Source organism: Cynocephalus volans, chromosome 10 (genome assembly GCF_027409185.1).
Source record: "Cynocephalus volans isolate mCynVol1 chromosome 10, mCynVol1.pri, whole genome shotgun sequence".
In the NCBI taxonomy this organism is placed as follows: Eukaryota; Metazoa; Chordata; class Mammalia; order Dermoptera; family Cynocephalidae; genus Cynocephalus; species Cynocephalus volans.
Genome location: NC_084469.1, coordinates 39,865,562 through 39,889,489, shown reverse-complemented (window position 1 = coordinate 39,889,489; position 23,928 = coordinate 39,865,562). Strand labels below are relative to the sequence as shown.

The 23,928-nt window shown below is 45.9% G+C and overlaps 1 protein-coding gene across 4 annotated transcripts in view; it reads right to left on the bottom strand.

Moving 5' to 3' along the window:
* Positions 1–23,928, bottom strand: part of ARHGAP44 (Rho GTPase activating protein 44) — a 171,424-nt gene that overhangs the window by 13,249 nt on the left and 134,247 nt on the right. For 2 of the 4 annotated variants that reach the window (XM_063112890.1, XM_063112887.1), the window contains exons 11-17: positions 21,771–21,882; positions 21,269–21,350; positions 16,726–16,806; positions 13,733–13,846; positions 12,577–12,668; positions 10,712–10,892; positions 136–153 (exon numbers count right to left, since the gene is read on the bottom strand). In XM_063112890.1, the coding sequence (XP_062968960.1) occupies positions 136–153; positions 10,712–10,892; positions 12,577–12,668; positions 13,733–13,846; positions 16,726–16,806; positions 21,269–21,350; positions 21,771–21,882 (680 nt within the window). The remainder of the gene's footprint in view (positions 1–135; positions 154–10,711; positions 10,893–12,576; positions 12,669–13,732; positions 13,847–16,725; positions 16,807–21,268; positions 21,351–21,770; positions 21,883–23,928) is intronic. The other 2 variants (XM_063112888.1, XM_063112889.1) reach the window with 1 other exon arrangement.

Genomic DNA, 23,928 nt, shown 5'->3' with positions numbered 1-23,928 from the left:
TGGGCACACAGCTTCAAGTAAGTTGGCCAAGCAACCAAACACGGCACATTCACCCTCTCAAAGAGCTCACTACGACATAGCTTGCTTACTTTAAGAGACTGAACATGGCCTTGTAGCTACCAGAGGATACTGTACCTTTGGATTTTCCTAAGGCTGCAGGGACAGAAACATACAGATATTAGTGTCAAAAAATCTACACCTTCCTTTGGACATCAAGGTTGTCTTTCTGCAGGGCGGTCTCTTGACCAGGTCAGCGTCTTAGGGTGTTTTTTGTTTTGTTTTTACAGTGCCATGAAATTATTAGTTTGGTTGGTCTCTCTCATTACAGTGTCTCTTCCATTTGCATGGATGAAAATCATATCCTACGAAGCAGGTGAATAAAGAGCAGCTAAAGAGTTGATATTGGCGGGGGGGGGGGGGGGGGGGGGGCAGGGAGGAAAGGGAGTCATGCGAGAGAAAGAAATTGGTAGAAGTAGCCATCTGCTCTCTTCTAAGTTCCCTTTGCCCGGGTCTAGGAGGTAGCTGATACTGAGGCTTCACTGGCTCAGTCAAGAACTCACATTTCTAATATCGAGGGAGACACATACATTCATGCAGGGAGAAAACATGCTCCCAGCCAGCATTTGTCTCTATCACATGTGAGCACAGTGGGCTGGGGTCTGAGGGCCAAGACACACTCGTTCTCACCTATGCTCCACCAGACGGTCACCCACACGGGTCAGAAGTTACTACCGTGACAGCCTGCCCACCTAAAAAGGTCACATTTACTTTGTAGAAGTGTAACAAGATTAAAAAAAAAAAGAATTCAAGTACAGAGATTGGTGGTAGCGGGTGGGATGCAGGAATTGGTATTTAAGTAATCATGCCTCAGATGGAGCCTGCTGTGAGGAGCACAGTGGAGAAGTGACACTAAAACCAAGCACATACTGGGATGGGACAGCTTCCCGACACCCTTCCTCTCTGGGATCACTGGAGACCCTTTCGTGTCTAGTGCCTTTGTTGGTATTTCTCATCTTCCCCGGATGGCTTTAAGGAGGCACCTTGGGACGGGGAGGAAGAAAGAGGGATGTCTCTCTCCTGGACCCAGTATCTTTTAAGTCATCTTGGATCTGAGAACTTTCCACTAGCAAATAAGCACCTTCTCTAGGAAATGCTCTTGGAAGCCACTCAAAACTCTGGGACAGAGTCCAGTTGCATTCCCTGGTATTTAAAGTGGGCTGCAGGGGATTATCAAACTATGTTCCAGGGCTTCAGAATTTATGGGAATGAAAAGGACAGAACGCTTGATATATCCCACTTGGGGAAGGGAACCGATACCATTTATTTGCAATGGTCGGCGAGGATGGCAGGCCTGTGAGATGTTTCCCAGATGACAGGAGCCCTAAAGGATGCACGTCTTACCCCACCTTTGCTTCTTTGCTCCAATTCTCTTTTACTTGGAAAGACCTTTCCCACTTGTGGGGAGGGGGCTGAGCTTCAGGACCAGAGCTGGAGGGGGATGCCTTCTGTCTCCAATGGCATCTCCCAGCACCAGTAACCTCAGACACCAGGCTACCTGGTGACCTTCTCCTGGTTTACCAAGGGAAGGAACCACCTTGGGCACAGGGTAAGTACCAAGTGAGACCTACTATCACAGGCAAAATGTCGGCAACTGCAAAATACAAGCTGAATGTTCACTTCTGCCTTTATGAAGAGACTGCTGTGCCATAGGTAATCACCACTTTCCTAGCTGAAATGACTTTCTTATGGGAGGCAGCGTCGAATGTTCACAGTGAACATGTATCAACAGTTCCCTGACATTTTCGAACAGTAACATTAATCTTGATAGAGTGAATCAATCACCAAGGCAGCAGTCTGAAAGTATGTTTACCTTCAGAAGAAAATTAGAACATTTCAGTGTTCCAATGTCTAGATAAAACTCAACCCACATAATAAAAATTGCTCAGTGCACTGCCAAGAAGGGGAAGCTACTCACAGGTGGGGGAAACCAACTGGAAGGTTACATCAGCAGCTCACAAGTTTCTGTTCATTGTTTTATTTTATAAAGAAGCAACAGCAGGCTAGCCGGTTAGCTCAGTGGTTTAGAGAGCAGCCTTATAGCACCAAGGTCATGGGTTTGGATCCCCATACCAGCCAGGCAAAAAAAAAAAAAAGGCAGCAACAGCAGCCAGAACAAGAAACTGCTTGTGCTTCTTAAGAGGGGAATTAAAAGTAGAATTAATCAAAAACATCTGACTTTAGTATACGTCACTGCATGGATATCTAAAGCCAGTCTGGATGTCAGAGATTTCCTACAGCCCACTGCTTCTTGTGAAAACTGGGAGGAACTTGGTTTTCATATCTCTTTTTAGTTGAATCAAGGTCAAAGCAAGAAGCCGAAGGCCAGGAAGAATGTCTAAGCAGCAAAAGGTTTGGAAATCAGTAAGCAGAAGGCACGAAGCAGAATCCAGCCAGGAGATGACCTCAGACCAAGCTTCTCACCTGTCTCTTCTGTGCCTCCTGAGAGGAGGGGTTGGGGTGGTGGGAGGTGGAGGGCCTGCAGGATCTGGGGAGTCCAGAGATGTCACCACTCATTGTCCGGATTCATGTGGGACTAGGCCAGGTGACAAGTCCTCACTTTGGCAAGGTAGCCCCACTGAAGTACACTCCTCCCTGTCTACTGGCAGCTTATATTTGGATGTGATCTATCATGAGCCACACTTTTGTAATTTCCATGGGAGATGGCATCATGAAATAGGTTCTGGAACAAGCCAGGCCTCCAGTCCGAGTTGAACCATTTGCTGACTCGGCAGAGCTGTCTCTGCCACATAATGAGGCTACTGCCACCCCTTCCCGCTTCCAGTATTTCCATGAGGGTAATGTATCAGTTACTGAGGACCAAGATATATTTAGTAGGCCTCTGCAGCATTACCTGGCAGAGGAAGCTGAGTGGCCACGACGGGTCACAGTGTGTGCAAGGTGGGAAGGCAGGGTGTGCCAGCGAGCGGTCTGGCTTGCTAAGCAAATGGTGTTTGATGGGGTTGATAAGTTGGAGACTCAGAGAATCAAATAACATTTTTTTTTTTTCCTTTGGCAGCTGGCCGGTAAAAGGAGGGGACCCTGGACCTTGGTGTTCTCAGCAGCACGCTCTCACCAACTGAACGAAACAGCTAGCCTCTCAAATGGCATCTTACTGGAGGGAATACAAAGGCCTGGCAGCTGGTTTGGGTGACTTGTGTGGGACGTGGGACCCCACATCCTCTCCTGCTCAGCGCAGCACGGTGGGCTTTAGAAGCAGAGATTTTGGGTTTGAATCCCAGATTTTCCAAATACTAACAGTAGGATATGAATGAGTTATTTCGGTTTATCCCTGTAAAACAGGAGTAATACTATAAATCTCTCCCATCAGGTTGTTGTAAGGAACCAATGGAAGAGTGCGTATAAAGGCCTATCCCTTACGAAGAAATCAGTCGGTGGTAGTGTCAGTGATAATGCTCTGTCCTTGTAGGTGCCAAGTACATATGATATACATGTATATAAAATTCTCTAGGATTAGGAAATAGTGAACCAGATCTGCACCAAACTGATGAAGAGGGAAAAAGGACACTGTATGGGTGAATCAGACACAGCATGAGATGGAGCTACTGGGAAGACCCCACCTGGCTCAGCTGGGTTTCCAGGGTCTGTCATCAGATCTCTTCCCTTCCTAACGGTGGTCCTAAACATCAAAAGATTCTGGGGTGAGTTCTCTGGTAGAAGTAGAGAAGGGGAAAAACAAGAAAAAGAGGTCATTAAGAGTCCCTTTTCCCTGGGTTCCTTAGTCTTGTATGACTTTGATGAGTTAGATGGGCCAATATGGGTTTCAGGCGAGGGGATGCTGAAAGCCTACTAAGATGATTCTAGGCTTAAGGGGACAGAAAAATAAACAGGGGACCCTCCCAAACCCTCCTAAGTCTCACTGCCCAGCCCAGGTCATCAGGGGAGCAAAGGAGACAGGAATAAGAGGCGTCTTGGCTGAAAGGTTCTTTGGAGAACAAACTGTAGTAGATGCAGATTTGGCCAAGAATGGTCACACCTCTCCCTGTCTACAGGTTCTCCATGTCACAGGAGTGTCCTGTGACCTTCAGCTGTCCCTGGCTGTTCTCTCTTGGTTTTAGTATATTTTGTCCTTGCAGAATTAGCTCAGGTGCTCATGGTAAGGTGGAGACACATACAGACATTTGAGCACCTGAGGTGGCAAAGAAAGGGCTTGGTCAGGACAGAGTGGGCCCAGCCATGTTGCTGTCTTAAATTCATGTAAGGATGTCACTCTAAAACCTGGTTTGTGTACTAAAAACAGCTAACACTTACCACATGTCAGGCATCGTTCTAAACACTTCATAGTAATATTTCATTTCATGCTCAAAATGACTCACAGCTTGGGGTTTACTATTCATTCCCCATTTTGCATTAAAGAAATGGAGCCATCCAGAGGTTAAGTGACCAGGATTGGAACTCAGAGTGAGCCTGGTTCCAAAGAGCTACGTTGTCTGCATGTCATGCTGTTTACACGGTTATTCTCATAGCGTGTGTAGGGGAAAGGGAATAGGCAGGTAAGACCTACAAATGTCTCCTTGACACTACAGAGGCGATGGCAGTCCTCTTTTACAGTCTGTAACCTGGGAGGCCACACAGGGAAAAGGATGAAGTGCAGGACTGACAGAACTGTTGGGAGACTCAAGGGGACAAATGAAGTGACCTTGGTGACGAGGTCCAGAAGGCTCAAATCGCCACCTCCCATTGTTCAACCGTCAACTAGAGCAGCTGAAGGGAAATCAGTACAAGTCAGCTGCTCACTTCTACGCCACCTGAACTTAGATGTGAGGAGGTGACTGGCACTGTGATCAGGTAAACAGGAAACATGCAAGAAAAATTTCTTTGCAATCACTCAAGGATGGCAGGGTTTGGAGTAAGCCTGTCTTTGTTGAGAAGTTGGAGTGGGGAGGAGAGAGCTGATAAATTCAGTTATAGAACTACAGGGTACAACATCTGCTACACACCTGCGTACTAGAAGTTGTGGGTCAGGATCTTCCAACCCACACTCCCAGCTTCAACCCTGGCTAGTGCTCTGCCATTGAGACTCCCTATCCTGGATGGAGCGCTTACAAAAATTAAGAGACAAAGGCCTGCCCCAAGAAAAGAAAAGAAGCCAAAATGTGAAATTCAGAAGATCCCAGCTCAAAGAATAAGTGTCTTCAGGTAGAATACACTTATCACTGAGCAGAAGTTTGCTGTGGGCCATTCTAGGTAATAAATTGTCAGGGGTTAGCAGATTTTGTTTGTTTTTTCTTCTGAAGGACAGATTCTGCAGTGCTGTTTTTGAATCCTCGTTAGGAACGACCCTAGCCAGAGGAGGTGTCAGCCAATATGTGGCTGTGAAGTAGTCAAGTCTATAGATATTTGGAAAGTCTTGATTTTTGTTCTGGGGACTAATTACATTTGGCAAAGTCCAGCCAAGAAAGAGGAGACAAGAAAATCTGGTAGCTTCCCAGATATCCATTGAAGCTTCCCAAATATCCATTGAGGTCATTGAAGTTCAGAGACTGCAAAATGAACTTGGTGGCCCTGCTGCAGTGGTAGGGGGCTGCTAGGGTCACCAGATGGTACCCTGGATACCAAAGGTACTCACTTAAAACTCCTAAGACTTGGCCTTGCCTGATATCTACCCAGCGAGGCCTGAATTAGGCATTTTCCAGCTCTTCTGGGAATAACTCCTCTAAATAATTAGCAACAGGACATCTTAATCTCCCCACTACAAGTAAAGGCCAAAGTCCTCTGACAACATTTCAGACTTGGTCCTGGCATCTACAAATGTGTAAGTCCTGGGAAGGAAGCAGAGGTAGGAGGCCTAGGCCAAGAGTACACCTCTGAAAGTTCCATTTGGATAACGCTAAACCAAAATATGAGTCCCACTAGTATGCAGATGACTTCCTAGGTAACCTTGTTATAAGCTCAGGCTCCAAAATAAAATTATGGCACCACCTATCCATGACATAATCCCTTTAAAAAAAAAAAAAAGGGTTACTTTTTTCTTATGTGTTGGCCATCCCTGCACTGTAGGATCTACAAAGGACATCAGTATGTGTAATTACAAAAACAAGTCCCTTGGGGCACTAGTTGTGATGGTCTCAGGTTCTGTAATCTAATAAATTTGGAAAATAATGCATGCCACAGCCCCCTTGTGGAGATTTGTGGCAGGTAACAGCATGTTAAAGACTTAAGAAGTCATATACTGAAAAAATTGGTTTAATTGTATTGGCAGAGTTGACAATGTATCGCACCAACATTCAATGGCTAAGGTAGTAACATATACATTAAAAAAAAATTGTGGCCAGCCTCAAAAATAAAAATAAAAATAAAAATTGTACTATTGCCAGATTCTTTATTGAGAATGGCAAAATTATCCTGTGATTGAGAGGTTCTCAAACCTGGATAATCACCGGGAGTGCTTTAAAGACGTACCAATCCCAGGCAAGGCCAATGAAATCAGATTGAAGGATTTGGGAGGGGGTGCAGGACATCAGTATTCTTTGTTTTAAAGCTTGTTCTGGCTATCTTTGTTATGTAACAAACCACCCCCAAAACTTAGTAGGTTATTTATCTTGGTCACAAATCCAGTTTTGGCAGGGCTTGGCAGGGACGGCTTATCTCCTCCAAATGGCATCTGCTGAGGTAGTCTGATGAATCTAAGGCCACTCACTCATACAGCTGGCGGTCAGCCCAGTGCACAACAGGGGCTAAAGGCTGGGGGCCCCAATTTCTCTCCAAGGGGATGCTTGGACTTCCATGAAGCATGGTCGCTGTGTCCCCAGACACCCAGGATGAATGGACAAGGCTTCTTCTGACCTAGCCTCAGAAGTCCCAGAACATCACTTCTGCCACATCCTGTTAGTCAAGTAAATCACAAGGCCAACTCAGATGGGAAGCGAGGGCAATTGGATTCCAATGCTCAGTGAAGGACAATCAAAGCATCTGCTACCATCTTTTCCACTTAGCTCCTGGTGTGTCACTAGAGTAGACAGTCATATTAGTTTCCTGTGGCTGCTGTAACAAGAAGCACAAAGTTGGTAAATGAAAGAAATTTATTTTCTCATAGTTCTGAAAGCCAAAAGTCCAAAATCAGTATCACTGGGCCAAAATCAAGGTGTCAGTGGGGCATGCACCCTCCAGAGGCTCTAGGGGAGAATCCATCCTGTGCCCCTGTGCCTCGTCCAGCTTTGGGTGGCTGTCAGCATTCCTTGGCTTGTAGCCACATCTTCAAATCTCTCTCTGCTCCATCTTCACATCTCCTCCTGTAGTAAAATCCTGTGTATGTAGTAAAATTTCCTTCTGCCTCCCTCTTACAAGGATGCATGTGATGTCATGTAGGGCCCACCTTGATAATCCAGAATAATCTCCTTATTTCAAGATGCTTATTTTAATCACCTCTATAAAGATCCTTTTCCTATATAAGGTAATATGTTCAGGTTCCAGGGTTTATGACCTGATATCTTTTGGTGGGAGGGGGGGCTTATTCTGTCTATCACAACGTACATGTGAGCTCCTGACTCTGACCCCAGAACTCACTGAACAAACTCAGTTTCTTGTGCCATGAATCAGAAAGGCATCAGGACCAGAGCCCAAAATCGTAACCACTTTGTACAACCCCTAGGACGTGACAGTCATCAGCCCAGGAAAATGTCACCGACACAGATGGGGAACTTACTATTTCTTTGAAATTTTATCCACTTTTTTGCCTCAAATTTTCTTTGTTTTTTAAAGTAACAGCTTTATTGATATATAATTCATATTTCCTTTTTTAACCTGTTCAAAAACCTTCAATAATGTGAGCTTTAATTTGTCAGTGTTTCAGAGGGCAGTTTGAAGACTTCGAAATAAATCTCACAGATTTTTAAAACATCAGAAATGAGGACAAATGTAAAAAATTCCCCTAATATTGCTAAGATAACAAAGGGACTCAAGAATGCAAATTCCTTTCCTCTCCCTCAGAACACTTACTCACAACTTTAGAGTTTTTAACTATAAAGCCAGTTAAAAACTGATCTTCCACAAGCTCACAGTACATTAAAACATATGTATATACAGGGGCCAGCCCGTGGCTCACTTGAGAGAGTGTGGTGCTAACACCAAGGCCACGGGTTCGTATCCCACATAGGGATGGCCGGTTGGCTTACTTGGGAGAGCGTGGTGCTGACAACACCAAGTCAGGGGTTAAGATCCCCTTACCAGTCATCTTAAAAAAAAAAAAAAAAACATATGTATATACAGATGCTAAACCCCAGACGACTCAGAAAGGGTTGTAAACTAGTAAGACCTCCATTAAATTTAAAATTTAATTCAAATTTTATACGAAATATATTTTATTTCATGTACAACAATAATTTATATCGTGCATCTCCTACACTCAAAATAGATGGTGGCAGTTTCAACTTTAAATCAGACTGGCACACAGAATGGGCATATCATTTACAAAGTTCATAAGCAAGAGGACTTTATCGGTGATGAGGCATGTGCTTAAAACACCATCGTTCAAGCTTCTGCACCTGCTTGCGTACTATAGTGGGCCAGTGATAACTCCCTCTTAGAGGCCATCTGGATGGCTTTCCAGGGGCACTGGGAATCAGGCCAGGTCACAGGGAGTATGGAGTAGCCCACCTCTGAGGCAGAAACACCTGGGACCAAATGTGGGGCGTTCTCTACATCCCAGCTAGGACCAGAATTTACCCTCAAGGGCATCCCCTTACCTGAGAGAAATTTCACAAAGCAACTGAGTCCCTTAGAATGAGACTTAAAAACATACTCCAATCCACTCTATAGTTCTCTCTCTCTCTCTCTCTCTCTCAGAGAGAGATTTGATGCTCCTTTTTATAGATTTAAGAAATTTTCCCTACTCACTTGAATTTCTAAGAATTTCCATGTTTTCCTTTTCCTCTACATAGATGCCGTGGCTTGAATGTGTGTTCCCTCTAAAACTCATGTTGAAGCTTAATCCTCACTGTAACAGTGTGAAGAGGGTGGAAAATCCAATCATGCTATGTGAAAGGTGGGGCCTTTAAGAGGTGACTGGGCCATGCGGCTCTGCTCTCACGGACAGATTAATCCGTTCATGGATTAATGGGTTAGTGGATTAATGGGTTACCACAGGACTGGACTGGTGGCTTTATAAGAAGAGGAAGAGACACCTGAGTGAGCACACTCAGCCCCTCCCCATGTGATGCCCCGCACTGCCTCGAGACTCTGCAGAGTCGCCACCAGCACAAAGACCCTCAACAGATGTACCCCCTTGACCTTGGACCTCCCAGCCTCCCACACTGTAAGAAATAAATTCCGTTTCTTTATAAACTACCAAGTTTCAGGTATCCTATTACAAGTGACAGAAGACAGGCTAAGACAACAGGGAACGACAAACAACAGCACAGCGCACAGACACCCCACCTGCCCACATGAACTGTCTCTGATGAGTGAGGGGTCAAGCAGGGACACCAGCCACTCTGAAGATGCCACCACCATCACAGGAAATAGGTCCAGGTCTCCAATCTCAACTCCCACCCAAGAAGACGGGTGAAAATAAGACTCTTGCACCTCTACAGTTCCTGGGTTTTCAAGCTTCCCTCCTGAGCCCCTTAGGCCATAGGTCTAACAAGCAGACCTTTCTGGCTGTCAGTGGCCTGTCAGGGGAAAGCTGTAGCTGCTTTACTTCCTGTTGTCTGCATTTCTGATACACCCATTCAATGCCTTATGCTCCCATCTGTCCTGAAGGAGCAGCTGCTAAATTTTATTTTATAGTTGTCATTTTTAATCCCTAACCAAAGTTTACCTGACTTGCTTGACCAACTAGTGCAACCCCTTCCTTCTGTAAGACATATCAACTGCTGCCTTCAGCTTGCTGAACGCTCTCATCAGTCCACAGACTTTGGTTGCCATGGCTGAGGATGTGCTTACCATGAGTCAGCTGTGCTTGTTATGAAACCTGTGCATGCTCATGGTACTCATTATGGAAAGCACATCATGCAGTTAAACATTATGGAAATGGATTCAATATAAATGTGGGGAAGGTTCTTCTTATGCAAACTAAGTTGAATGCATTTATGAGTCTCATAACAACTGCACCAAAGAAAGTATGGGTGTAAATCATAAAAGTGAGAAAAACATCTTAAAAACCCACAAGGATTTTACACTGAGATTGCTTCAAGTTTTAGGTTTTCAGTCTATTTTCAAGAGACTGAAACTGGGAATGTTAAACTGTGCATTAGAGGTGTTTATGCAGGATGCTTCTGAAGTACGCAAATGTTCAGCTCTATACCCAAAGTCAAGCCACTGAAGATTCGAGAAACGACCTACATTTATATGTTTTGAGTCAAAGTAAAGTGCTTATGGATTTTTTTTTTCAATTCCCCTCACTGATCAACTTTTATTTTTCTTTGGATGAGAACTAATTAGTACTGATCACAATCATGTCGGCTAGGAAGCCTGTACTTACCTCTGGTCTGAAGGGAAGCAAGCCAAAGAGACTTGTCCCAGATGGCACAGATGAAAGTGACAAGAATGAAGTAGCAGTTTAATTGCTACATGTCACCTCAACTGCTGACGGTAAGCGCAGCCTTCCTGTCCCTCTTGGTTTTCTTACATCTCACTGCCTCCCACCCCCAATGCCCCCAATCCCCAATGCTGAGAAAGGGACACTAGTTCATACCCATCCTTTTTGTAAAACTCCAGCATCATGTTATCCGTGGCGACGCTGAGGGGCCGGCGGGCCTGCTCGGGCTGGCGCCGGTCGGCAGGGTCCATGTCTGGGGAGGGCATGGAGCTGTAGTTGGCATTATGGTTCACGTGTACCGGGCTCCCATAATTGCCTGTAATGTTGAACTCTATCTCTGTGGGGGAGAAAGAATCAGCACACGTGAATTCTTGGTCTGTCACACCCTTCCTGGGCAGAAGGATGAACACAGACAGCCTCTCCTTCACACCTCCTCCCTACAAAAATTCACCTCGGGGTTCCACACCAGGTGATTTCTTGATATTAATGTACTTATTAATGTAATTCATCATAGGCCAAAGAAGAGGGCATGTGTGATGATCACCTAGACAGGCATCTAAGAAAGCAATGTCTACTTGTGACTTAAGAAAAAACTTAAGTAAAATAGAAACAGATGGGCACTTGCTGAAAAAGGCAAAAGTCATCTTTCTCAAACCACATGTGTAAAAGTAAAATACCAGAAAAGTTCTAATCAAATCAGGAAAAATGGCAGTGCCCATGACCGCGGCTGTTATTCAACACTATTTGAGAAGTGCTAGCCAATGGAATCAGTCAAGAAAATAAAATAAGAGGCAATATTAATATTTGTGGATGATTGTATTGTCTTTCTGGAAAACCAAGGAGAATAAATTTAAAAAGGCTAGAAATAGTAAGAGATTTCATTAAGGTTGTTGGCTATCAAGTAGAATCAGAGAAGTACTCATCCCATCCTTTCCTAGTCAATAGGAATGATGAGCCCTGCACAATTCCGTGTGCAATGGTAATAAATTAGCAAATCCACAGAACCTACAGAATTACTGCCTTCAACCCCTATATGCTTTATTTCTATATCTTGATTTCCTATCCTGACCCAACCTTGTATGATTGATAGAACTCTTAGGAGATCAGAAGTTTAGGGCTTTCACAGCCAAAACACACGAAGCAAAAGAATGATTATCAAACTCCTTCCTTGTTAGATCAGCATTAACTGATTCCCTCTGATGGACAGAGCACAGAATTATTAACATTTTATCCTCACGAGTTAATGGCTGCTGTCTCACAGCTGACAGCACACCCTAACGTTTGCTAGCCATAAGGTACAGCACCGACTTTTTTTCAAAGCAAACACCAAATTTGGTGCAACCACACCTGCCTCTTCAAAACTGTCTCCAGGAAGAGTCAAATATTACACAATGATGCTTCCATGGCTCCAAACATCTCGGAAACTCCCTCTCAGGAAGCTGCCTTGAGAGCCCGATCTTGAACTAGGCACAAAAAAGAATCTGATTGCCTTTGAGCTCCACCTTTACATACTGAGGGGCAACTCAAAGGGCACAGCTTAAGGTAGTAAAAGGATGGCACCCAGGTGACCCGAGAGCCCTGGGTAACAGTCCCCACTCATATCAGGTCACGCCCTCCCTCTACATCTATAAAGCAAAGGGCTTGGAGCAGAGGATCGCTCTTTCCTTCCTGTACCAATGTTGGGTGATTCACAGATTTGAAGAAACCATGGTATGGAGATTAGACTAGTAGAATCCATGGACATGGTTAGATCAGTGGACACCTGGACAGGTGAAGTGAACGTCCCACAGACAGTGATGACAGTGTAGGAAGCTGCCATGACTCCACCCCAATACCTGGGTGCATTTGTGTGTGTGTGTGTGTGTGTGTGTGTGTGTGTGTGTGTGTGCATGTGGGGGAGGGTTAAAAACAAAAGAAACAAGAAACTGTGAGCAGCGGTACTTAGTTTCAAAGGCTCATAACTCAACAGCGATATTTCTGCTCCCTGCCTCTTGCCCCCAGACCTAGATGCAGCCACGTACCCCCAGGGAAGAACCAGTCTGCATGCTGGATGATAGGTTCAATGATCCCAACAATCTGCAGCGAAACTGTGGTCATCATCTCGGTGATGTTCCTGCAAGCACACAGCAGAGGAGAGCAGGGTGAGAGGCCCACAGTTCTCTGGCCACAGAGCCCCAGAAGAGGGCCTGGATTGGAACCCTGCAGACCGAAGCTTGAGAGCACGCTTTCTCTTGGGAAGGACACTTCATCTTTCTGAGCTTCTCTTTACCCATCTACAGGTGGGAACAAGGCCAGGAGCCCTCCTTACAGGAGACGTGTAAATGAGCAATACCCATTTGGTAGACTGAACTGTCTCCCCAAAACTCATTGAAGTTTGAATTGTGTCCCCCAAGTTTTATGTATTACAAATTTAGCCCCCACTGTGACTGTTAACAGGGTGGGAAATCCTATTATGGTATTTGCAAGGTGGGGCCTTGAAGAAGTGATTGGATTGTAGGATCATGCAGTAGTGAATGGGTTAAAAATGGTGGTCAGGGGCGTGGTTCTGAGGACTTTAAAAGAAGAGGAGAGAGTCTGTCTTTCTCTCTCTCTGCTTCCACCATCTTGCAATGTGACACCCCTGGGTCACTGTCACCACCACCAGATGGACTTTGGACTTCCCAGACTCAGAAACTGTAAGCAATACATGTCATTTTCTTTATAAATCACCTAGTTCCATGTAATTTGTTATAAGCAACATAAGTGGACTGATACAACCCACGAAGGCACTTTCAAGGTGCTGTGTGATTCTCATCACTGCTGGGCTCTTCCTCTTCCCAGCTCGGCTCCCTTTGGAGACAGCCTTCCACCCCTCTGAGTCCTGACACTGGGGGTGTCTTCGTATGAGACAGTGAAAGAGCTTGCCTTGTCTGGTGCCATCACACCCCTTGTCCTCCTTCCTCTCATCCTGACTCTTAGATTAGCTCGGAGAAGACCCTCGCTTGAGACCTGCAGCTCTGAGACTGTTGATGAGAAAGACCTGCAGAACTCTGGGCCTCCTCCTCGGCCTATGGAGGGAGCAGGCCATGACAGGACTAGGACTTGGAAAATAAGGGAGGCTGGTGATCACCAGGGCCCCGCCAGCCCTGCCCTGCAGCCCCATCTGCATGGCTCTGTGCCTCTCCTCTCTGTACTCACCCTTCTGCTTGTGGCCACAACAGGTTGGGTCCTAAGACAATGGCAATGTTACTGGGAGTCATCTTGTTTACATCTTGATATTCTGACAGCTTGGAGAGAAATTTGATCAAGTATCTGAAAGGAAATTAGAAGGACCCAGGTTTAGCCAGCACTTAACGCCACGTTCCCCTAGGACTGGGTAGAAGCTTCTCTCATGCAGCACGTCTTACTGACAACGGGACTCATATATCCTGCAACATGATGAAGACACATCACGCATCAGGAAATGGAAATTCTGTACTCTTTTCAAAAGCAGACAGACTCAGATCTCACTCAGTTAACTTCAACCAACACTGGCCAGAAAAGTTCTCCATCGTTCCTTTTGACTCAGTATATAATAACCCAAAGTTCCTCCTTCTTTTCAAACTTCTGTCACCTGCCATCCTCCCTGTGCGCAGAGGAGATAAACAAAGTGCTCACGTATCACCAGAAGGAACATCTATAAGCTAGGGGTTGGTGTCCCCTGGAATTACCCTCAGTTGGGCTTTCTGGAAAGATTCAATAAAGAAGTCAAATGTAGACTTAGCATATGATCCAGCAATTCCATTCCTAGGGATATACCCAAGAGAAATATGTCCACACACATACTTGTACGTGAATGTCCACAGCAGCCCTATTCATAACAGCCAAAAAGTGGAATCCACCCAAATATCCCAACAAGAGATGAGCAAGTAAATAACATGTGGTCCATCCATACAATGGAATATTATTCAGCCACAAAAAGGAATGAAGTCCTCACACATCCTCTACATGGATGAACCTAGAAAACATTACACTAAGTGAAAAACGCCAGGCACAAAAGGCCACTTATTGTATTATTCCACTTACATGAAATCTATAGAGCCAAAAAGTAGTGGTTGCCAGGGGCAGGGTTGAGGGAAATGAGGAGTGACTGCTAATGTGAACAAGGTTTCCTTTTGGCAGGATGAAAATGTTCTGAAATTAGATAACACTGGTAGTTGCACAACTCTACAAATAGACTAAAAACATTAAATTGCACACTCTAAAAAGGTACAATGGTATGTGAATTATAGCTCAATAAAATTATCATTAAAAAAAAAAAAAAAAAAAAGAGCCAGTGAAGAAGCTACGCACAAATCAAGCAAAAAATCAGCTCTGGCAAACCACCCTAAATCCTGCCAGGCCCTGACAAGAAGCCCGCAGCCCCAGGGGCACTTGTTTTCTCCTGGACTTTCAGCTACAAAAGGCTGCGGTCCTAACCCCACGCTGCTTGGATCACAGCAGAGCGACCCTCTCAGGGGTTCTTACTCACCTTCTGTCAGTCCAGTAGAAAGTCCAAGCAGATTCAGGGTCCTATCCTGTAGTCACTAAGCTGTCACAGTGCCAACTCCACCCATAGTCTTCCCCAACCATAACTCACCCTTCAAGAGACCACAGGGGGTTGAACAGGATGTGGGAGCTGGGCTGAGAGCAGTCAGTCCTCGGCCGGCCAGTGGCCTAGGGCTGTGGTCTTCTCCATGCGATGAGCTGTGCGATCCAATCCTCGCTCTTGGGATTTTGTTTTTGGGTTTTTTGGGAGGCTGGCTGGCACGGGGATCTGAACCTTTGACCTTGGTGTTACAACACCACACTCTAACCAACTCAGCTACCTAGCCAGCCCGATTTTTTTTTTTCATTGTGGTAAAATACGAGGGCACTTCAAAAGCCTCGTAAAAGATTTGCATTATCTCTTAATTTTATTTTTCCATGAACTTTCTGAAGGACCCTCATATACATAAAATTTACCATTTTACCCACTTGCAGGCGTATACTTCAGGGGCATTAAATACACTCACACTGTGATGCAACCACCAGCACCATCTCCAGAACTTTCTCATCTTTCCAAATGAAACGGTGCCCCCATTAAACAACTCTCATTTCTCCCTCCCCAACCACCATTCTCCTGCCTCCATGAATTTGATGACTCCAGGTACCACATATAAGTGGAGTCATACAGTATCTGTCCTTTTGGGTCTGGCTTATTTCACTTAGCATACTGTCCTCAAGGTTCATACACGTTGTGGCAAGAATCAGAATTTCCTACTCCATTGTATGAATATCCCACATTTTTTTAAAATCGGTTTATCCACTGGTGGACATTTGGGTTTCCACCTTTTGGCACTGTGAATGCTGCTGCTGTAAACACGGGTGTCCAAATATTAAGTCGCTGCTTTCAATTCTTTGGGGTATACACTCAGAAGTGGAATTGCTGGATCAAATGGTAATTCTATGTTCAATTTTTTGAGGCACCATCATACTGTCGCTCTTGGGATTTTTTAACAGGAAAACAGAAATAATCAGGCAGATGGCAGCAGGAGCTGGCACTGAAAATCTGTATCCTAAGAAGCACGGAGGAAGGATGGCAGGGCCAGGTGGGTGCTGGCAAGACCAAGCGATGAGGAAGCAGAAAGTGTGAAGGAGAGGGAGCCGGAGTGGGGAGAGATCTGCAGAGCGGCAGGAAGTAAAATCCCAGGTGGCAGCAAGAAAAGTGAGAGACAGGAGGAGAGAGAGTGGCTGGGGCTCTCGGATGGAGCAGCACTGGAGAAGATTCTCTCTCGCCTCTTCCTCCTGTGGACTGGCTCAAGGACACTTCTGCCTCTGCCACCTTCTCCCAGGTGTCCCTGAACACCTGTCTTGACCACAAATCCCCAATATCCTAAGAGAGCTTGCACGAATCCTCACTCCTTGTAAATCAAGGAACTTAACTGCATCAGCCAATGGGTAGTTAGGTGCTACAGCTTCTTCAAGTCGCATTTCCTTAACTATAAAAGGGTAATAATTACGCCTGCCTTATCTCACAGGGCTGTTTGAGGTTTAAGAGAGACCGTGTGTGTTAGCAATACACCTGGACACCAGAAAATGCCACGCAAGCTAGTTACCATGACTTTTAGCTGGGAAACTGTGCGTCTGGGGCTTCCACAAGCTGGATCCACATATCTGCAATATGCACTTACCGGATGTTGTTGTGGTTGGCCTTGGGCAATTTTTCACAAGCATTCCACAGAGCCTGAAGCCTCTTGTCTTGTTCCTGGATGCTGGGAATTGATAGGAAAAGCCATTGGTTGAGCATGAATCAATGAAGTCTCATGGACAATCACTACCTAGTCATCAATATTTGATGATAAGGAACCAACCATTCTAATTTACCATATCATCAAGCTATTATTACTGAAAATTGGGGGTTATTATTATTTCTCCCTCTATTTCCTCCTACTGTCTTGTCCTAGGCTATTTTAACAAACTTGCTCTGCACATATCATATGTCCCAGGGTAGCAGATGAGGGCAGGAGGGCAGAGGCCAGAGACCTTCCCTGGAGTGACAGGACTATGGTGTTGTCAGGACGACACAGGACATCAGTCAGGGAGTTCACCCCTGCCGTCACGCCATGGTGGCAGGCTCCTGCCCAGTTCAATGGATATTGCTATGGCATATTAAGTTCCCTGGCATCTGGCACAAAATAGATACTCAATAAATATCTTTTGAATATGCAATTACACAAACTCACTAGAGACATAAGGAAATCTGATCCTCAATACATAACTCAAGGAATGTATAATTTCCACTAACCAAAGGATCCTCCACTCTACAAAAAGATTTGCTCTAAGGGTTTCCTTATTTACAAGCCCTCTTAGAATTTAAAAAAAACATTACTTATAGTACCTTTTTATATAAACCTACATCAAGCCCTACATGGTTAAGAAGGCCTTATGCTCAGAGAACTTTTTTTCCAGAAAAACGAAAGTTACACACCAGCAGGGTGAGGCTCTAGCTCTGACCCTTTGATATGGGGCCCCCAGCAGGGTGGGGGCTGTCACAGCAGCCTTTATGGCTGGGTACCCTCAGGTCGTCCTATAGATCCTGAGCGAGGTGAGAAAAACCTTCTTTCCCTTCGGTTCAACCTTGAGAAAGAGGCATGAGTTCTCCAAAAGGAACTTGAGCTAGGTAACTAGAGTGAAAACCAAGCGTTCCATTTAGAAACAGGAAGGTGACAGACCATGTCTTTGTTAAGTAGGCGTAATCTGACTAAAGGCTGGCCGGAGCAGGTTTGGTGTAGGGAGGCCATGAAGACCCAGCTCCACCCTGACCGTGATCTTGTGCCAATTATTTAACGTCCGTGAACCTCACTTTCCTCATTTGTACAATGGGGTTAATAACAGTATTTCTCTCAAAGCAGTGGTGTGATCAGTTTAAAGGAGAATCTGTACAGAGTGCTCAGCAGAGTGTCTGGTTGATGAAAAGCTCCCAACTGATGTTAAATGTCAGCCTCTGCAGCCGCTGTTGCTGTCCCTGGTCTCACCTCCACTGTCTGCTGAGGCTTCTCCTATGGCACCAAACCCCACCTCATTTTCTGCCTTCAACCCTTTCTAAGGTGAAAGGGCAGATGTTACCAAGACCTTTCAGTCAGTAAAAATCAACGAACATATTCTGAGTTCCCCACTGTGTGTCTGTCATGGTCCTAAGGGCTGGGAAGTGTGAGCGGTCGGAGGAGCTCACAGTGTCATCAACTATGCAAATAGGGCCATGAAGGAAGGCGATCGGTTTTATGCAGAGGACTAACACAGAGGATGGGACAGATCATGACTGCTTGCTGATTTAAATCACGTTGTCAGAGAAGGCCTCTCGGGCAGGTTACATTCAAGGTGAGGCCCAAAGAATCAGAAGGAGTTGATGGGGCAGAGGTCTTGAGGAACAGTTGTGTCAGAGGGAATAGCCAGTGAGAAGGCCTCAGTACTTCCATCCGGAGAAGGGTTTCCTAGCATCAGAGGCTCACTTCTTGCATCCTCTTTGAGGTATCTCTAGGCCTCGGGGCTATTCTGAGACTCACTTCTACATGACTCTAGCATGGAAGTACTTAATTGGCGTGGCTTGTGAAGATGTGTCCTTCAAGTTTCAGGCCACCTTGCACTGTAGTAGCAATCCCTAACTTTAGCCCTTGTTGCTACCCTGGCTCCAACCTCTGTCTCCTGGATGTCCCATCCCTTGGCAGACTGAAGTCCAATCCCCTGCTAAGATGAGTGCTGCCCTCTGGTGAAACTCAGCTTCATCAAAGATTAATGACTATCAACTCAGTAGCCTTGGGAGCTTTGAAACAAAGAACCCAGACCAATTCAATCCCAAAATCTCTGAAAGGTTCAGGTATTAGTATCTTTTAAAAGCTTCCCCAAGACTCTGCTGCATGCAGAGGGATGGAAACCACAGATCTAGGGAAAATTACTTTCTTTAGATGATGTGACCTTAATGGCAGGCACCATCATTTGTAAGGGTCTTTAGGCACTATATCCATATCCTCCTGTGGCAGACATAAGTTCTTGTTTTTCCTTCATTCAAAGACACTGACTTCTTGAGGCATCCAGATCATTCCTATTGCCTAATGGAGACCCAACTTTGCAAATGAAGTGTGAACCAGAGTGTCACTCAGATAGGTCCTGAAGCACGGAGCTACCCTCTCTTTCTCTAGCTTTAGGTCATCAAGATCACTTTCATATTCAGTAAATAAGAAGGTCAGTTTCCATCAAAGGATATATTCCTACTTGACTCCATCTTTAGGGCCACAGTCTTGTTCTAGAGACGCATTAAGTACCATGGTTAAGCACATGGGCTCTGGAGTGAGACTCCTTGGATTCAAGTTCACATTCTGCCATTTATCAGCTGGCAGGTGACCTACTGTTACCTCCCTGTTCTATACTTCCAATCCCTCCTCTGTAAAATGAGGGAAATAGCACAACCCACCTTACGGGGTTGTTGTGAAAATTAAATGAGTTAAAAACATATAGTGAGCTTAGAATAATGCCAACCCTCCAATAAGCACTCAATAAATGCACTTACCAATGACTAATGTCCTCATGCAACCCAACACTCACTCTTCACAATGAGATATAAAAGTACCATACATTCAGCCAGCCTTTTAAAATTAAAAATCTCTCTTCTACTTTGGAAACAAAATTAATGTTCAGCAACTTGATGGGCCCCAGCTTCCTTGGACGACACATTCTGGCCTGGCTTGGCTGCCAGGTCAGCTGGGTCTCCTTCGGGCCTCAGTTCCTCAGAGGTAGAAGGATCAGCATCAGATACATACTCCAGTGTTGCTCCCGAAGCCTACGCCGGCTGCTGTTTACAACGAGATCCCCTGACTGCAGATCCCTAGAAATCACGTCCTTTCACAGGCGCCTGGCTGAGGTGGCTATTTGCTCCAGTCCTGCTTCCCTAGAACATTCTTTTCTCTCCTTCACCTCTTCCACCTGGCCCATCCCTTCCTCATGTCCACCTCCCTCGCTCTGGTGCCACTTCTCCTGCCCGGTGCTGTCTGGTTCCTCACCAGACAAGTCCTCATGCTCTGTAAAAACAGATTCCTCCAAACAACCGCATTTACTTAAGACAGCTCTCACCTACAGCTGGAGAGAACATATAGTACTGGTTGAGCATCCCTAATTAAAAAATCCAAAAATCTGAAATCCGAAATGCTCCAAGATCTGAAACTTTTTGAGTGTCAACATGACCCTCAAAGCGAATGCTCACTGAGTGTCTCAGATTTCAGATCTTTAGATTAGGGATGCTCAGCCGGTAAGTATCAGCAAATATTCCCAAACCCGAAAAAACCCTACATCGGAAACACTTCTGGTCTCAAGCATTTTGTATAGAAGATATGTAACCTGTACCATCCTAATGCACGTCTAAACAGAGGAAAGAAGGCAGGAATCAAAAAGGAAAACCACACTTAGGAGTCACAGTCCATGGCGTGCGGTGGCCTGGCCCGCTCCGCACTAGCCGCCGCCCCTCTGTGTTCTCCGTCTTCCCCACACTTGGCTGGAGTCCCGGCCTTGCTCCCATCGTGGCCTCTCCCCTGGGCTCATCGTCATCAGGGGGAGTATCCATCGCCCACATGTTATGCTTCTACGTTAGTTATTTATTAATTGTTGTCGTAATATTTCTAACTATTACAGATAAGGGTAAAGAGCCTGTGCCTGCCCCTCGTCCTGCTCTTCTCTGCAGAAGGAACCACTGCCATCACCAGAGAAAGCCCTTCCAGAACCTCTTCATGCATTCACACACATATGGAGGCATGAGTGAGTTGGGGGTTTATTTTCCTTTTTACAATAGAACAACGGATGTGTCCTTGTTAACTTGCTTTATTTTGCTCAACAACAGATCTCCATGTTTTCAGACGAGCATGGCTAGCTCTACCCATTCTGTTATTGCTCCAGAGCACGCCACGGTGCAGACACACCACCGTGTACTTAGCTACTCCCCACTTCCCCTTCCCCTAAGAACCTTAGTAACTTCTGGGCTTCTGGTATCCCAAATAATGCTGCAATCCACAAGCCACTCGGAAGAGCCCCTACGAACACAAGCCTCTTTGGGCACATGTCCAAGCATTCCTGCATGACAGATATGAAAAAATGGAGTTGCTAGATCATAGGTTACCTGCTTTCATAATCTCAAGATATACTTCCAAATAAACTCCTACTCACAAGCGCTCCAAAACGAGGCGTACTCACTTAGAAGCCTGGATCCACTCATCATAGAGTTCAAAGGTCATCAGAGGTTCCGGCAACTCTCGGAGGTAAGATTTCAAAGCTCCTGGACATAAACACAACGTTGGCTGTGAGCCACTAAGACATGGAAGCGAGTTCTACCAGCCTGCACTACCCGCGTGGGCTCCCCTGGGGGCGGGCTCCCTGACCAACGTGACAAGAGCAAACAGTGACTTCCTGCATGAATGAATCTGGGGCTCTGGCAGGGGACCCGGGCTGACAATCCTACTGACCTTCATTTCCCACCCTCACCTCATCTCCTTTTGGCACGCTGGGGAGCCTTCCTACAAGGGGTCACAGCAACCAGGCCTGCAACTGGGCGCTGAGTGGACACATCTGAAACATGTCAGGAAGCTGCTGGCTCAAGTGTCCCTGACATGTAGCCACACACCCTTCACGCTCACCCCTTCCCGGTGAGCACCTACAGCACATATAAGCGCCTTGCTAAGAGGTGGTGGGCGCCCACCTGCAATGGCGTGGGGGTCTGCCGAGTACTCCTGCACGTCCACCACGCAGCAGTCCAGTGCCGCTTTCAGCTTCTTCAGCTTGGAGGCAGAGGGAGCCACTCGGAAGAGCCCCTACCAACAGGACAGAGGGTCAGCAGACAGCCCTGCAACTCAGAGGTACAAGAGCAAAACACACAGACGGAAAATCTACACACTTCTTTCCTCAAAAAGCTCGTAGATGCGTTCTGCTCAACACCATTTTCCAATATTGTAGCTGCCTGTTTTCTAAATGTCTCCTCCTTCGGACTTAAGCAACTTGAGAGCAGGAACTGGGTCTTACCCACTGTTGTGTCCCCAGGGTCTGGAGCAGGGGTGGTTCATCTTTCTAGTTCAATAAGTATTTGCTGGATAAATGAACCTTGGGCACTCAGACTTCTTCTGCTCATATATTGTAGTGGATTGAATTATGTCTCCCCAAAACTCACTGAAGCTTGAATTGTGTCCCCTAAGTTTCATGTAATAGAAACTTAGCCCCCACTGTGACTGTTAAGAGGGTGGGAAATCCTGTTATGGTGATTGAAAGGTGGAGGCTTGAAGAGGTGATTGGATTGTAGTACCGTGCAGTAGTGAATGGATTAGAAATGGTGGTCGGGGGTGTGGTTCTGAGGGCTTTAAAAGAAGAGAAGAGTCTGTCTCTCTCTCTCTCTCTGCTCTCTCTGCTTCCACCATCTTGCAATGTGAGACCCCTGGGTCACGGTCACCACCACCAGATGGACTTTGGACTACCCAGCCTCGGAAACTGTAAGCAATAAATTTCATTTTCTTTATAAATCACCCAGTTTCATGTATTTTGTTATAAGCAGCAGAAACGGACTAATTAATATATATACTTAAGATAAATCTTGGAGAAAAATCTGACTGACCCCTGGTCAGACATGTGGGTCTAGTAAGTTGACTGAAAAGGTCTACAGGTGTGTGTGTGGGGGGGATGTGTGTGTGTGTGTGTGTGTGTGTGTGTGTGTGTAGGGAGGCACCAGGGCTGCACTTTTAGAATTAAATAAGGTTTGTGTCCTCAGAAAGGGCAACCTGGGGAGGTTTGTGAGGAAGCCTGTTTCGGTTCCCCCACGTTCTATTCTTAAGTGTTACTTTCGAGTCATGGCCACCTCTTCCAGCTGAACCACTGCACCTTGTAGAGCAAAAATGAGCTACAGAGAGAAAGAGAAGAGGGGAGGGGGTGCATGGAAGAGAAGTTGCATGCAGGTCAGAGCTGGAAAGGAGCCTCCAAGTCACAGACAAGTCAGACATGGGTTAAAGATCTGGCAGCTTTTGTGTCACCTTCTTAGCTCCTTGCATTCTGGGATGTAACCCACAGACTGAGAAACAAGATGGTGTAATATTCCTTGCTCCTTTAATCTTTCATGGCCATTCAGACTTCCAAGTTCCTTTAGAAGAAAATGTTCCTGGTGTGAAATACTGAGTTTCTGGTCTGCTAGGATTGCGAATTCCCTTCTCAATATAGTGCATATCAGATAAACAGATGTGCAAAGCGCTTGGGCATACACGAGTGTGTGAGGAAGTGACATAAACACGTTTGGATGAGTGTCACCATAAGGCTGCCGGACAAAGACAGTAAGCTATGGAACGCGTTAATGGAGTGGCACAGACCTTCATAGACCATGCCACAGCCGTGCAAGAAGAGCCAACAGTATTTGGGGATCGATAACACCAAAGAGAAGAAAACAGGATTGTCAAGTATAAGCCTTTAGATTTTTGACTGTGTAACTGAGAAGACCGTTCCACTAAGGGAATCATAAAAACCAGGAGGAGCGGGGCTTGTTAAGATGGCTACTGAGTCCAGTCTTAGGGGCGTTAGAGGAACATTTGCAAGGAAAAGTTGAGGAATGGCTGCAAACATGGGAGTGCAACCTCCCACGGCGGGATCCTCACTGAGGCTGAGGGGAACCTGCAGGAGGCAGAGCCGGGGTGGAGGCACTGGGCAGAGCATCCTGATGGCTGCGGTCACAGGCAAGAGGGAACCAGGGCCCCAGGGAGCCGCTAGCTTCAAGGACATTTACATTAGCAACCTCAGGCAGCAACATGGCCAACGAGGCCGGGCCTAAGACATGGGATGTGGCAACCTAGGGTCCCCTGGGGATCACACAGGGGAGTGTAGCACAG